General features: G+C 49.5%; 2 protein-coding genes across 21 annotated transcripts; both read left to right on the top strand.

The window, feature by feature from the left end:
- Window positions 1-516: 516 nt before the first annotated feature.
- On the top strand, window positions 517-10,839 carry Ttc24 (tetratricopeptide repeat domain 24). 20 transcript variants are annotated; one of them, XM_087613480.1, is made up of 12 exons: window positions 517-642; window positions 1,146-1,308; window positions 2,652-2,812; window positions 3,133-3,782; window positions 3,942-4,145; window positions 5,179-5,307; window positions 5,429-5,541; window positions 5,956-6,054; window positions 6,912-7,009; window positions 7,129-7,205; window positions 7,818-7,902; window positions 8,170-10,839. In XM_087613480.1, the coding sequence occupies exons 3-12, from the start codon at window positions 2,784-2,786 to the stop codon at window positions 8,249-8,251; spliced, it is 1,566 nt and encodes a 521-aa protein (XP_087469606.1). In that variant the 5' UTR covers window positions 517-642; window positions 1,146-1,308; window positions 2,652-2,783; the 3' UTR covers window positions 8,252-10,839.
- Window positions 10,840-12,637: 1,798 nt separating this feature from the next.
- Naxe (NAD(P)HX epimerase) lies at window positions 12,638-14,701 on the top strand. The gene is made up of 6 exons (NM_001399227.1): window positions 12,638-12,833; window positions 12,922-13,030; window positions 13,134-13,244; window positions 13,328-13,441; window positions 14,035-14,182; window positions 14,445-14,701. The coding sequence occupies exons 1-6, from the start codon at window positions 12,670-12,672 to the stop codon at window positions 14,645-14,647; spliced, it is 849 nt and encodes a 282-aa protein (NP_001386156.1). The 5' UTR covers window positions 12,638-12,669; the 3' UTR covers window positions 14,648-14,701.
- Window positions 14,702-14,722: the final 21 nt, after the last annotated feature.

The following is a 14,722-nucleotide window of genomic DNA, read 5'->3' as shown; positions in this document are numbered from 1 at the left end:
CAGTGTATTCATATACATAAAATAAATGATTCTTAAAAAAAAAAAACTTGGGGTTGGGGATTTAGCTCAGTGGTAGAGCGTTTGCCTAGCAAGCGCAAGGCCCTGGGTTCGGTCCCCAGCTCCGAAAAAAAGAAAAAAAAAAACCAAAAAACAAAAAAAACCTTGCAGTCACCCTGTAGCAGATGGAGTTCTTTGTCCTGTCACATCACTCTGAAAGGGAATGATAAGCAGGGCATGGTGACACAAACTGTAATCCCAGCACTCAGGAAGCTAGCTAAGGAAAGATCACCTCAAGAACCTCCCTTAATATTAAAATTAAAAAATAAGGTGGAAAGGGATAGATGATCTTCGTGGCTATAATTGGTTAATAGTCTCATGGCATTTTGATGTATTATTTGAAGGAGCTGGAAGATGTGTCTGCAGGGGTGGGGCAGCTGAGCAGGAAGGGGAAGGTGACTATGCCTGTGCACCATTAGGGTTCTCCGCTAAGATAGGCCAGCACAGCTGTCACTCAACGGATTACCTGAGAGTAGGGCACAGTGTCTGGTAACACAGTTCTGAGTTCCAAGCTAGTCAGAAGTAACCTGAGTCAGCAGACCCATTCCAGACAACCACTATGACTGTGAAGAAAACAGTAGAGAGGTAAGAGGTCCTGTGGTGGGGACAGCCAGGAGTGCCTCAAGGTGGGGAGCCTCATCTAGTCAGGATTTTGTGTGTTTTCAGAAGCAACTCTGCCTAAATTTCCCTCTCTCTCACCCTCCCTCTCTCCCTGCCTTTTCTCCACCACTAAGCTAAATCCCCAACCCCAGAGAATATTTATTTGAAAAGAGGCATCCCTTCTGCCTTCTCTCTGTAAAAGAGAAAAAAGTGTGTGTGTGGGGGGGGGGGTTCACTTTTCAGCTTTTTTTCTGTTTTCCTGGGGAGAGAGGGAGTCCAGGAGGAATGTGCTGATGAGAGGAATGTTTCTGAACCTGAGCTCTCTGGGGACCAGAGCAGAAACCGCCTGACAGAAAGTAGAGGAGATAACAGGAAGGGCATAGACATTGCAGACAGACCCCTCCCACATCGGCCTCAGCTTTGAGTGCCCAGGGCTAGACTGGCACACACCGGAGCTGACTGTGCTGTATTCCCATTGGTTTATAAAGCAGCAGCACATGTTCACAAGACCTTGCATGAGAGGTGAGAGGGTAGCCCTGTCTATGCTGTTTGGCTTTTGTGACCTTGCTGGCCTGGACTCACTATGCAAACCAGACTGGCCTTGAACTCACAGAGATCTGCCTGTCTTTATATCCTGACTTGGGGTTAAAGGTGAGTGCTGCTGTCATAGCCTTTGTTTGTTTGTTTGTTTTGTTTTGAGGGAAATGCTGGGGCTCAGATCGGCTGAAAGACAGACTGAGTACTTTTTGATTGCAGAGACCTGAGCTCAGTTCCCAGCCCTGAGTTCACCAGGCAGCTCATAAGCAACTGGAAGTTCAGCTCCAAGTGATTCAAAGCCTCTGGTGCACAAACCCACATGCACTCATGCACACATAATTCAAAATAACAAAAATAAATCCTTTAGAAGTTGACTAAAAGATGGTAATCCCCAGGGAATGGCAGATGGTGGGTGCACAGTTGAGTCCTTGTAGTGTCACTGAAATGGACCTTTGAAGATGATTTTAAATTGTATGTGTTGCTGGTCCCCCGCCCCCACCCTGTGATACAGATTTTCTGTATATCTCTGGTTGTCTGGAAGAGCAGGCTGGCCTCGATCTCAGAGGTCTACCCGCCTTTGCCTCCTGAGTGCTAGGATTAAAGGTCTGTGCCACCACACCAGGCTTAAAATATTTTATTTTTAAAATTATGTGTAAGGAAGCGCAAGGCCCTGGGTTCGGTCCCCAGCTCTGAAAAAAAGAACCAAAAAAAAAAAATTATGTGTATGTGTATATGTGTATGTCAGTACAAGTGACTGCAGAAGTCACAAAGTGAGTCACAGAAGTGACTAATTTAAAAGTTCACTAACCTTTTAAAGATATATATTTTTGTTTTAAGTAAATGTGTGTGTGTGTGTGTGTGTGTGTGTGTGTGTGTGTGTGTGTGTGTGCACGCACCAGAGACTTTGGATTCCCTGAAGCTGCAGTTACAGGTGGTTGTGAGCAAGCTGTCTGACCTGGTACTGGGAACAAAATTCAGAACCTCTGGAAAAAGCAGTAAATGCTCTTAATTGCTAAGCCATCTCTCCAGCCTTTTAAAAACTTATTTTTATTTTATTATGACTGTTTTGCTTGCATGTATGTCCGTGCGCCAAGTGTGTATGATGCCCTCAGAGACAAGGAAGAGGAGTTGGAGCTGCTGGAACTGGAGTTACAGATGGTTTCAGTCACCATGTGGGTCCTGGGAACCAAACCTGAACCCTTTGGCAGACCAACACATGCTCTTACCTGCCGGGCCAGTGCTCCCACCCCAACCCTTCAGTAAACTCTCACTGAAGATCTAATTGCCTTCAACTCATTCCCAGACTAGTGACACAGTGTGCTAAATGCAGCCGGTGGTGCAGCTCCATGGCAGAGTGCTTGCCTTGAAAGTTGCATTTAATCCCGAATACTGGGGGCAGACGTTAGGGCAAGACTTAGGGAGAAAAATCCTGTGAAATCAAAACTTTTGTTTGCAAGGACTTTTGTTTGGTCTGGTTTTGGTTTTGGTGACATGGAGGATTGGATTCACAGAAGCAGCTTTCAGAAAGTTACTTGGTCTGAGTTCCTGACAAAGAACTTGGAAGAGCTCTAAAGAGAGAGGGAGTCAAAATGCTGCCCAGTGGGACACAGGAAGTAAGGTAAGAGGTCAGAGGAAAATCCTTGGTCCCTGGAGGTCAGAGGTGACCAAATTTCCCTTGAGGGCTCCTACTTGGAAGGGTAGAGGGAGAGAGCTAAGACTGACAAGCTGGGGGTTAGGGATTTAGCTCAGTGGTAGAGCACTTGCCTAGCAAGAACAAGGCCCTGGGTTCGGTCCCCAGCTCCGAAAAAAAGAAAAAAAAAAAAAAAAAAAGACTGACATGCTGACCCCTCTGTTCATTGTATCAACCCTGGGTCTTCCCCTATCCCCTGAGGACAGCCACTAGAAGCTTGAGACTGTGCCCAAACCCCCAAACTGCAGGAAGAAAAAAGAGAAAAAGAAGAGGCTGCAAGAAGAAGCCAAGATCCAGAGCCTCACCAGGGCTGGCCACAGGGCCTTGCATGCTGCCCAGATTCAGGAGGCCTTGGGCAGCTTCCAGAAGGCCTTCCTGCTGGCCTCCAAGGCCCCATCAACCAGAGATAGCCCTGTTCTTCGAGCCTGTGCCTTCAACCTAGGGGCTGCCTATGTGGAGACTGGAGACCCAGCCACAGGTCTTGAGCTACTTCTGAGAGCCCGTCCTGAAGAGAAGTCTGCAGGCTGGTGTCATGGCGACCAGTGTTTCAATGTGGCTTTGGCCTATCATTCCCTTGGTGACCTGACTCAAGCTTTGGACTGGTACTGCAGGGCTTTGGGCCATTACCAGCCACAGAGCTACCATGGGGAAGCACAGGCAAAAATAGGAGCCTGCTACCAGGCCCTGGGCTGGCCCAAGCAAGCAGCCTGCAGTTTGCAGGAAGCTAGCCAGGCCTATGCTCACACAGGCCGGCTCTGGGATGCAGCCCTGGCTCAGGTGGCTGCTGTGAGATGTATGCTGAGCAGCCGGCAGTATAGACTGAGTGAAGTGTTGCAGGCTCTGGAGGAGAGCTGTAAGCTTGCTGATGCTGACCGGGGCGCTGACCAGGGACTGCTGGGTGAGCCTTAATAAACAAGGTGTGAGATCTAAAGAGGTGCTGAGCCTAAGCCTGGCAGTGTCCTGAGGGTTGGGGGACCTGGAGGAGTGGGTCAGGAGCTATACATGAGCCTTAGCTGCAGCTCACCTGACTATCAGTGACTTTGCTTCTATTCTCCAGGGCCATTCTACAATGATGTAGGCATGGGTTACTTCCAACTCCAGCTGTTCCCTCTGGCAGTAGAGGCCTTCCTGCAGGCCCTACCCCTGTGTCGACAGGCAGCAGAGCAGGCTACAGTGCTTCAAAACCTTGGAATGACCCACAATGTCCTTGGCAACTATTGGGAAGCGCAGGAGTTTCACCAGAAGGCTGTCGATCTGCATGGTGGGTCCCAGGGGCTGGGGAATGGGGCCAGGACTAAAGGATTAAAAAGAAGTTTCATGCCTGGGGGGAGGAGAGGGTGTGTGTGTGTGTGTGTGTGTGTGTGTGTGTGTGTGTGTGTGTGTGTGTGTACATATATACACATAGATCTGAAGTGCTTGCCCTGGTTCGGTTGCCAGCACCACATAAACCAAGTGCTCATCTGCACTCCCAGTGCTCAGTAGGGGGAGGCAAGCGAATCAGAAGCTTTAAGTTATCCTTGGCTACATAGTCAAATTCCAGCCCAGCTCAGGTTACATGGTATCCTGTCAAAGAAGAAAAAGAATAAAGTGTTTCCAATGAACCTGGTGGTAGCCGAAGAGTTGGGAGGGGACTGAGGAGTCTGGGTCCTGACCTGTACAGCTCTACACCCAGAGCCCTGACTGGCTGGATCTCTGGGAGCAATTATTAGGCTGGAACTACCTGGTCCTCTGACTCCCATCTGTGCACAGCCATACACCTCCAGAAATAAGTATGAAAAAAATGAAAAAGTAATGGGTAGCTGGGGGCGTGGCTCGGTGGCAAAGCACTTGCCTGGTGTACACAGGGCCCTGTTCCATTCCCAGTACTACACAAACACACACAAAAATAAAACACAGCATCCAATCACACAAGTGGGACTGTAACTATGACCTGGGTGCCCAGCACCTAAAGAGTTTTTTAACCTGCCTGGTATGGCGGTGCACACCTTTGATCCCAGCACTCCAGAGGTAGAGACAGATCTCTGATTTTTTTTATTATATTTATTTATTTATTTATTTATTTATTTATTTATTTATTTTTGCCTCAACCTATTAACATAGTCTCCCAACTTGCTAGGGACATATTTGGGGTAAAACGAGGTGAGAGGCTTAACTTGAATAGCTTAGGTCTTTGTGGGTCACCTAGAGGTACTGAGGCTGGGCTTTGGCACTCCTGGCACCCTCTCCTGCTGAGGGCAAGGTCTCAATGCCCCAGGAACCAAGTCCCTATTCAAACGGATCTGTTCTGATTTCAGGCTCTGTGGGCCAGCGGTGGGAGCAGGGTCGCAGCTTTAGCGGCCTGGCATTTTCACTGAGCCAGCTGGGGGACCACAGGGCTGCCTGGGACAGCTATTTGCATGCCCTGCAGGCTGCCCAAGACACTGGTAAGAATGAGAGGGTTAGCTTGGAACTCAGGGTGGGGGACGCAAAGACCGAGGGTATACAATGCCGGGAGGGTCTGTGGAACAGGGAACACGAAAAGATCTTTCAAGTTCTCTTCCTTAGGGGACGTGAAGGGACAGTGGCAGGCGTGTGAGGGCCTTGGGGCAGCTGCAGCCAGACTGGGGCAACATGACCAAGCCTTGAAATATTATAAGGAATCGCTGGCCCTGTGTCAGGTGAGACCCTCCATGATGGCCTCCGACTTCCTGCTTTCCCCTCCTGCAGAGTAGCTTTCTCCGGCTGATACTGCTGGCCTCGCTCCTTGCTCCCTCCACCTATTTACCGATTAGAAACACCTAATACCAGGTCCAGGTCTGTTACCTGGGGGAAGAGGCAGTCTGCCTACAGTTTTGTGCTCAGTGGCATAGTGGCCTGGTGGCATGGTGGCGGTGCACAAAGGGGGAATCAGACCCCTCACTCTTTCCCTCTATCCCTTTTCTTTTTTTTCTTTTTCGGAGCTGGGGACCGAACCCAGGGCCTTGCGCTTGCTAGGCAAGCGCTCTACCACTGAGCTGAATCCCCAACCCCCCTTTTCTATTTTTGCAGATGGCTCAGGCCATCCTCATTCCAATCCTGTCCCTCCTCCCCAGCACGAACCAAGTTCTATACGAGAGCGGCTTGTGGCCAAACTGGCAGATGCCACGCGGACCTTCGTGACTCAGGAGAAGCTAGCCCAGGCTCATTTTCTGGTAGTATAACACCTAAGACCAGGAGGTGGGAGTGGGGACGAGATGCTCCAGAAAGGATGTACTCAGGAATGCCATACTTAAAACCACTCCGTGTTCATTTGCCCCTGGGCTTGCATGAGGGATGCATGTATATCAGGTTATGGGGGGTGGGGCAGGGAGGTGGATGGAGATTGTGACATACCTTTTATACACGGGCTGTTTCTCCGGACTTTAGCTGAGGTCACAAGCCCCATTGGGTTAAGGCCAAGGCCTTCAGGCATTTGTGTGAAGAGTTGGGAGGCCGTTCTTGGGTGCAATTCCCTAAATGGCCACAGGATGGGGGTGGTGCTCCAAGAAAACTCCAGGAGCTGTCTCGTTGGTAGGGCTTCTTCAGGGCCTCTTGGACTCATCTACTTCTACCTCATTTTGCCTCCCAGTCTCTCTCCACCAGGTCATGGGCTCTTGAAATGCTTTCCTCTATAGGAAACGTCCTCTCACCACAAGAATGGATATTTATGCTTTATTATAGGGACTCAATGGGTTCAATGCCCTCTTGTTTTAAAGCCCAGGACACTGTATAATCTTCAAACACAGTTAAATTCACCTGAAGCAGAGAGGGTGTAGTTCAGTTGTAGAATGCTCGCCCAGCAAACGTGAGTCCCTAGGTTCAGTTACCATACTGGGATAGAGGTAGTTATCCTGGAGGTAGGGGGTTGGATTAAAAGTCAAAAAAAAGTCTTAGGCCTCAGGGCAAGGCCTTCCACTAACTCTGACAAGCACACAGAGCCTCTGATCCAGCACCTAAGTCTGTGTGGGGACACTGTGGGGCAGTGATAGCAAGGCGGGTTTCCCCATGCCATGTTCTCTGAATTCACCAGCCATCTGTTCCTGGAAAACTCCAGACTTCATGGGAGGCCTCCCTAGAGGCAAAGAACTCAGCCAGGGTACACAGTAGTGCAGAAGATGCCCAGGACAGGTGAGCCAAGCAGTCCCGACCTGGTAGAAGAGGGTTTGCTGGCGGGGGGTGGGAAGCTGACCCCTGGGGTGTCCCACAGCCTGGCCACATCCAGTCTGTCCCTGAAAACCTTTCAGTAGGTCAGAAGAAGGCCGTGAGAAGAAAAAGGAGGGGCTGATGAACATGACTATTGTGTTAGAACCTCAGAGACAGGACTGTGAGTGGAAAGATTGGGGGGGGTGGGAGGAACACGCCCAACTCCTGCCGTCGGAATCCTCATCATCACCTTCCTGGTTCTCCCACCTATGCCTGTCACCCACCCCTGGCATCCCAGGTTGCCGACCCCTGCCTGCAGCAGCGTTTCCACATTTCTGCTCATCTTTGGGGGCCTGGCCCGTTTCTCCAAGGCCTTCCCAGATGTGTGTTGCCTGTTCCCTAGCTTTCATTTCAGCATCTTAAACTTTGTATCTTAGAGCACAGGGTGTGGAGAGCCAGCTCCATGTCAGGCACTGGGGCCTTAGGCTTTACTCCTTACTGGGCTGTCCCTGGAAACTCTCAAGCTCAGGGAGCTGAAGGCCTTACCATTTGGTGAGCTGGCTTAGATTCCTGATGTGTGTCCAGGGTCTTTCCTTCTAGGGAACAGTCCTCCATCATTAGGCAATTCGTGTGGACCAAGCACCTGGCTTGTCCAGGGCATCCTCGAGGATGTGACCGATACATGGCTAGATATTCACCCACTTGTCCCCACCTTCGCTTCTTCCTCTTTCCCACTGTGATGTCCTGGTTATGAGGAGGCCTGTAATAAATGTATCCAACCCCCTCCATCCAGGCTTAGGAGCCTCAGAACATCTTCCATCTGGAGGCCCATGGCCCAGAGGAGTGGAACATCTCGCCAACACAGCACCCAACAATAGGTAAGTCCTAGAGGAGGGCGGGGGCCTGGAGGATGGGCGGCTCCAGTAAAGAGGTAGCTTGTGGTGATTTTAACTGAGCAGGGCCACTGTTAGGTTGAGGGAAGAAAACATCTAGTGCTTGGCAGTATCCCAGGCTCCTGCAAGGCCTGTCTGCAGGCATGAGAAAGGCAGAGTCCTAAAGAAAACAGAGTTGAGAAGCTGCAGCCAGGGAGGCAGCCTCCTGTGCTTCTGCAGTTGCCCCATGACAGGCTCCTCTGCCTTGTTTAGGTCATCCATAGGGACCAAGGAAGCCCTGGGCAGGAACCTCCAGAGGACACCCATCCAGTCTGGCCTCTGCACCATCGTGTGACCTAGACCTGTTGGCTGCAGCGCTCACCTCCACAGGAACTTCCCAGTAGAGGCCTTTAGGGCCTTGGGGAGGACCTTCAGTATGGATGTGGGCATGGTGAACAGACAGCCAAGGGTTCTGCTGACTCCACATTGAGATTCTCTTTGCTCTTCTTTGGGGGAAGGTCTTTAACTCAGTAGACCAAAACAAAAAGCAAAACCTGGGAAATGAGCAGTGAGCACTGACCCTTGCTTTTCTGGGTTAGAATGTCGTGACTGTTAAAGTTTTCCCCAGTTCTAAAAATGACCCCCCCCCCCCAGCTCAGATGACTTGGAATCACTGAGCTTCTCCATGTCCCCTTTTCACATGGGAGGCATGAATGCCACACAGCAGCAGATAAGAGAGCAGAGGCTCCCATCACTGTCCCCATGCGTATCTGAGGTCACGGCAACAATAATGATGCTTTGACATTTTTTGAGCTTCACACCCTGAACACTTTACAGGTATTTCCTCACAGGAATGCAGGAGGAAAAGAGAAGGCTGGGCATGGTGACACAGGCCTATGATCCTAAAGCTCAGAGAAGGCAGGAAGATCACTGCTTCAAGGCCAGCCTGCGCTACGTAGCAAGACTTTATCTCAAAAAAACAAAACAACTAGGGAGTCCAAGATTGGCAGATCTCTGGGAGTTTGAGGTTAACCTGGTCTACATAGAAAATTCAGGCCAGCCAGGGCTATATAGTGAGACAGTATCTCAACAAACAAACAAACAAACAAACAAACAAACAAACAAAAACAAAAAACAAAAATCCAACAATAAAAACCAAGATGAGGAAAAGAAAGCTCAGAGGCTAAATGGGTTAAAGATTCAGTCATACCAACAGGACCTGGAGGCAGAACTGAGTGACACAGCCCACTGTACAGCCCTACCCCCACCCCACTCCCACCTGAGCTGGCCCGCAGTCCGATGTGATTTAGTACAAAATGCAAATCTGGGACCTAAGTGTAAAAAGAAGCATTGTTTCTACAAAGCTGAGTTGGATCCTTAACAGACTCGTTCAATTTAGGTCACTTTTCGGTTTGTTTCTGTTTATTTTGCTTGCGGCTAGGGACTGGAGGCATAACAGGGCATCCTGTGCTAAGCAAGCATTCCACAGCTGGCTCCAGGCCAAGGTTAGTCACTTTCAAAAGCTGCAGTTGAATTAGACACAAGCAAGGGAGGTTTTACAAAGTGGCCCAAGTCTTAAGATTCTAGAGTAATCTGGCACTCTGCTTGCTTCAGACCATAAGCGGATTCCCTTTAAAGAAACAAACTAAGGCTGGGGAGAGGGGGAAGCCGTTAGAGTACCAACTGCTCTTCTAGATGACCTGGGTCCATTCCCCAGCACTTACAGGGCAGCTCACAACTGTCTGTAGCTCCAGCAGATCCTGATAACCTCACAGAGACACATATATAGACAAAAACCAATGCACATAAAATAGAGTCAATCCTAAAGATGCAAAGTGGGAGTGGGCGGTGTTGGAGAGAACGTTAAGAGCGTTTGTTTTTCTTCTAAAGAGCTGGGGCTTGATTCTCAGCTCTCACATGGTAAATCACAACTGTCCATAACTCAAGTTCCAGGGGATCAGGGCCTTGAGACTTCTGAGGGCATCAGGCATATATATGGTACACAGACATACACACAGGCAAAGCACTCATACACATAAAATAAAATAAATCTATTTTTTTTAAAGAAGCAAACTGGAAATTGCAGTCAACGGGTAACTGGTAAGGTTTGTATAAAAAAAATTTGGAATCTTGCCAGGTGGCACACAACTTTAATCCCAGCTCTCAGGAGGCAGAGGCAGGTGGATCTCTTGAGGGCTCCTCTCCCTGTCCCTCCTGTCACAGTAAGTGCTCTTAACTGCTGACACATCTCTACAGCCCTGACTCTGACATAACATGGGGTTTCCACTGCATAGCTGCAGGGACTGGGAAAGTACCTCCGTGATAAAGAGCTTGGCTAGCGTGCACAGGCCATCCAGGGAGGAAGGAAAAGGCAGCTCCACTTACAGCGACAAGCCAGCTAGTTTTATGACAACTTGAAACAAGCTAGAGTTATCTGAAAGGAGGGAACCTTGACTGAAAATGCCTCCATAAGTTCCAGCAGCAGGGCATTTCCTTAATTAGCCATGGGGGAGTACCCAGACCATTGTAAGTGGTGCCATCCTCGGGCTGGCGGTCCTGGTTCTATAAGAAAACAGGCTGAGCAAGCCAGCACACCTCCATGGCCTCTGCATCAGTTCCTGCTCCAGGTTCCTGACTTTCTTGATGATGTGCTGTGATGTGGAAGTGTAAGCTAAATGGACCCTTTCCTCCTCAACTTACTTGTTGGTCACAAATCATCACAGCAACAGTGACTCTCAGACTAAGACAAGCATCCTACCTTCACTCCAGCCCAGTAACAAGAAAAGAAGCAGAGGACAGCTTTTAAAAGTACACCATGAAGCCAGGCATAGTGTTGTATTCCTTTAATCTCAGCACTTAGAATGAAGAGAGAGGCAGTTCTGTGTGTTCAAGACCAGCCTGGTATACATAGTGAGTTCCAGGACAGCCAAGCTCAGGGTAAGACCCTGTTTCAAAAACAAACAAAAAAATCAAGCAAACAATGCATCCCTCCAAAAGAGTACTCTATGGGAGTGGCTCTACAGCTCTGTCTGTCTGCCTATCCATATCATTTCTGTTCATAAGTGGTCAACATTTAATTGCATGGTCATTCTTACCGGCTGGAAAGAGAGTAGAAAATATTCGGTTTTGCTGTGCGGCCACGCAAACGTGAATATCAGGATTTGCTAGGAAAGGAGGGATGGGTTTTGAGGTGCAAATGATGGTGTGTGCCACCCATGAATGTTGTGATTGCATCAGGCCCCTAACCAACCACATTGCCTTACCCATTTATCTGATCGAGTAGTCTTATCTATGATAGGCTACAAACACATTATGGGTTTGGCAGAATTAAAATGGAATCTAGATGCAAAATCTCTGGGACTCAGCAGGGACTCAATCCATGTGACTCTCGCTTGGACTTGGAACCACTCCTCAAGGAAAACCTAAAAGGCTGCCAGGCGGCAACAAAGGGGATTGGTGCTCAGAGGCGGCCTTCCTGGAGACAGCTCTCATCGGTTGTCTCCTGAGTTCTGTGGATGGGATGTTTTTGGAATTGCTCTATAGTTACTCCCATCAGAATGAAGCCAAGCAGGATAAGTCATTATTATCTTTCTGTACCAGGATAAGTTGCAGAAGGCTGTAAGGCCAGCCTGTCACTGGGCACTGGGCAGCTCTTTTGTTTTGTTTTGTTTTGTTTTTTTTCCTCTTTGAAACAGGAATAATAGCGATGCTATGAGATGAGGTGATGGTTCATGTTAGCATCTGGCATGTTTAAGTGTTTAACATATCTATGCTAAATAAACATGTTTCACATTGTGTTTTAAAAATGAATCTTCAGAATCACTAAACTTAAATAAAGCCAGCCACAGTGGCCCAGACCCGGGATCTCAACAGGAGGGAGGATCAGGGATGTAAAGCCATCTTTGGCAACATAAGATCCAGGGCAGCCTAGGCCACAGGGAATCTGACACCTCTGGTTCCTGAGGTACCTGAGGTCATGTGCACATACCCACACTCTGAAACAATCAAGAACAAAACCAAAAGTAAACTAAATAAATATTTTCCAGAAAATGCGTAAGAAGTCTTGAGTAACTTGCAAAGGTGAAGTCACTCACATGCTAGTGAAATCAGAAAATAAAGCTAGTGAGGTCCTGGGTAAGACCATGGAACCTCGGACTCAAAGCACAACTACACGAGCAATCTAAAGTTCCTGCCACTATCGCAGCCTTACAAATTCTATACATCAAATAAGTAAAATAGACAGGGCAGAGGCCCACAAAATGACTTAGAGGGTAAGGGCACTGAGCACCAAGCTTGACAACCTGTGATTGATCCTCAGATCTTACAGTGTAGAAGAGAGACAGGACGCACAGAAATTGTCCTCTGACCTCTGTATGTGCAACAGGGCACGTGCATGCCTCCTCCCTCCAACAATTTTAAATATTAAAAACAAACAAAAGCAGGGGTAGCGGGAGGTCAAAGATATTCCCTAGAAGAGATAATAATTCTTTTATAATTAAAAAAGCTGGGCACGATACATGTGTGCAATCCCACCTCTCAGCAAGGACGCTGAAGGCAATAGAGCTGCTTCGAGATAGAGGCCAGCCAGGACCACAGAGGGAGTGAAGCACATCTGGAACTCTGCAACGTTGGGGAAAGGTGAGAACGCAGGCCGGAACGAAGGTGCGCGGAACGTGTGATAGTCTGGGACTGGGAACCGACGGTTCCTGGCAAAAGGCGCTGGGGCGGGACGGGCCTGGGCATGCGCTGTGCAGGCGACGCTCTGTGTGTCGAATGTCCGGGCTGCGGACGCTGCTGGGGTTGGGGCTGCTAGTTGCAGGCTCGCGCCTGCCACGGATCGCAAGCCGGCAGAGTGTGTGCCGTGCAGGGCCCATTTGGTGGGGAACGCAGCACCGGAGCTCGGAGACCATGGCGAGTGCGGCGGTGAAGTACCTGAGGTACGGCCGCGCTCTCCCGCGGGGGCGGGGCGGGGCAGGCCGCGGCCCCAGCACCCCAGCGGCGGACTCAGGCCAGGACTTCCCTCAGCCAGGAGGAGGCTCAGGCCGTGGACGAGGAGCTTTTTAACGAATACCAGTTCAGCGTGGATCAACTCATGGAGCTGGCCGGGTTGAGCTGTGCCACGGCCATTGCCAAGGTACGTGGCACAACGAGAAGCCTTTGTGAGGAGCAGGTGGGGAAGTCCCGGGCGGTGGAGCACATAGCGATGACTGCCCGACCCTTTGCACTTCTGCCTTCAGGCTTATCCCCCCACGTCTATGTCCAAGAGTCCCCCGACTGTCTTGGTCATCTGTGGCCCCGGAAATAACGGAGGGGATGGGCTGGTCTGTGCGCGACACCTCAAACTTTTTGTGAGTATATGAACTGAGTTTTTGTGGCAAGGTATAAGGATTCTGGAACCGGAGATTGAATGGCTGTTTTCCTTTTCAACTAGGGTTACCAGCCAACTATCTATTACCCCAAAAGACCTAACAAACCACTCTTCACTGGGCTAGTGACTCAGTGTCAGAAAATGGACATCCCTTTCCTTGGTGAAATGCCCCCAGAGGTATGTGGGTTGATGCCTCATCTCCAGTAAGTACTGCCCCTGCCTTTCCCCTCATGTTTCAGACGAAGCAGGCCTGTTTAGTTTCTGTCCTAAAAACTGCTCTCTAAATAGAAGTGTAGATGCTTCTCCATATTGTGTGTGCGCCACGACTTTCCAACACTAGCAACTCCAGTCACTCCCATTCTGTAGCGAGACACACACACACACACCCTGCAACGTGCATCAAACAGTATTCTGGCCCCCAGGGCCTCATCCTGAACCTTTTCTATAAATGCATGCATGCATGCATGCATAGATGGTGGGAAACCAAAACTTTTTCAAAAAACATTCTATGGATGACAATACTAACATGCAGAACTAGTCCCTCCTGGCTTCCAGTCTCAGGAAGCCTGAAACTGGCAGTCAGCCTCTCACCACTGACAGGCAGGTGCTCAGAACAGAAAGTATGCCTGGATTCAGACTGGCTCGAATGAGCTACTCTTTACTGTGCCTTAGGGGACAATTATATCTGTGCTTCTGTGGTCAGTGGGTACAGGGACAGCCCTCCCTATGTGACAGCAGTTCCTGTCTTTCCTCTTCCTGCACCCTCACAGCCCATGATGGTGGATGAGCTGTATGAATTGGTGGTGGATGCCATCTTCGGCTTCAGTTTCAAGGGCGATGTTCGGGAGCCGTTCCACAGTATCCTGAGTGTCTTGAGTGGACTCACTGTGCCCATCGCTAGCATCGATATTCCTTCAGGTGCTGGGACTCAGATGGTGGGGGGACTCATGCTCAAACCTGGCTAGGGCTGATACCCAGGAGCTTGGCCCATAGTATAGCCCAGGTCTAAAATAATCTGAACGTAGCCTTTGGTGTTCCACATTAGGGAGGGGGGGCGGGCAAAGATCATGCTGGCCAGCCCTGTGGGAAAACATGAGCCTCATAGTACATGGGACTGAGGGGTTTCCTTCTTCCTTAGGACCAGGCCTTTGTACTTGCTTATATGACTTTCTCTCTTCAGGATGGGATGTAGAGAAGGGAAACCCTAGTGGAATCCAACCAGACTTACTCATCTCACTGACGGCACCCAAGAAGTCTGCAACTCAGTTTACTGGCCGATATCATTACCTCGGAGGGCGTTTTGTACCACCTGCTCTAGAAAAGAAGTACCAGCTGAACCTGCCAGCCTACCCTGACACAGAGTGTGTCTACCGTCTTCAGTAAGGGAGGTGAGGAGGCAGGTTTCTCAATAAAGACTTGGTACCTTCTATCTTGAAACTGGAGTCTTCTGGCCTTAAT

The sequence above is a fragment of the Rattus norvegicus genome, chromosome 2 (genome assembly GCF_021556685.1).
Source record: "Rattus norvegicus strain SHRSP/BbbUtx chromosome 2, alternate assembly SHRSP_T2T, whole genome shotgun sequence".
NCBI classification, from domain to species: Eukaryota; Metazoa; Chordata; class Mammalia; order Rodentia; family Muridae; genus Rattus; species Rattus norvegicus.
This window is presented reverse-complemented; position numbering and strand designations above follow the sequence as displayed.

Excerpts from the sequence above, each read along its gene's own strand:
- Ttc24 (XM_087613473.1), top strand. The coding sequence starts at position 2,784 with ATGCTGCCCAGTGGGACACAGGAAGTAAG. Across the intron at positions 6,055-6,911 it reads TAGCCCAGGCTCATTTTCTG|CCATCTGTTCCTGGAAAACT; the intron begins GTAGTATAACAC and ends TGAATTCACCAG. Across the intron at positions 7,206-7,817 it reads AGAACCTCAGAGACAGGACT|GCTTAGGAGCCTCAGAACAT; the intron begins GTGAGTGGAAAG and ends CCCTCCATCCAG.
- Naxe (NM_001399227.1), top strand. The coding sequence starts at position 12,670 with ATGTCCGGGCTGCGGACGCTGCTGGGGTTGGGGCTGCTAGTTGCAGGC. Across the intron at positions 12,834-12,921 it reads GCGGCGGTGAAGTACCTGAG|CCAGGAGGAGGCTCAGGCCG; the intron begins GTACGGCCGCGC and ends GACTTCCCTCAG. Across the intron at positions 14,183-14,444 it reads TAGCATCGATATTCCTTCAG|GATGGGATGTAGAGAAGGGA; the intron begins GTGCTGGGACTC and ends TTCTCTCTTCAG.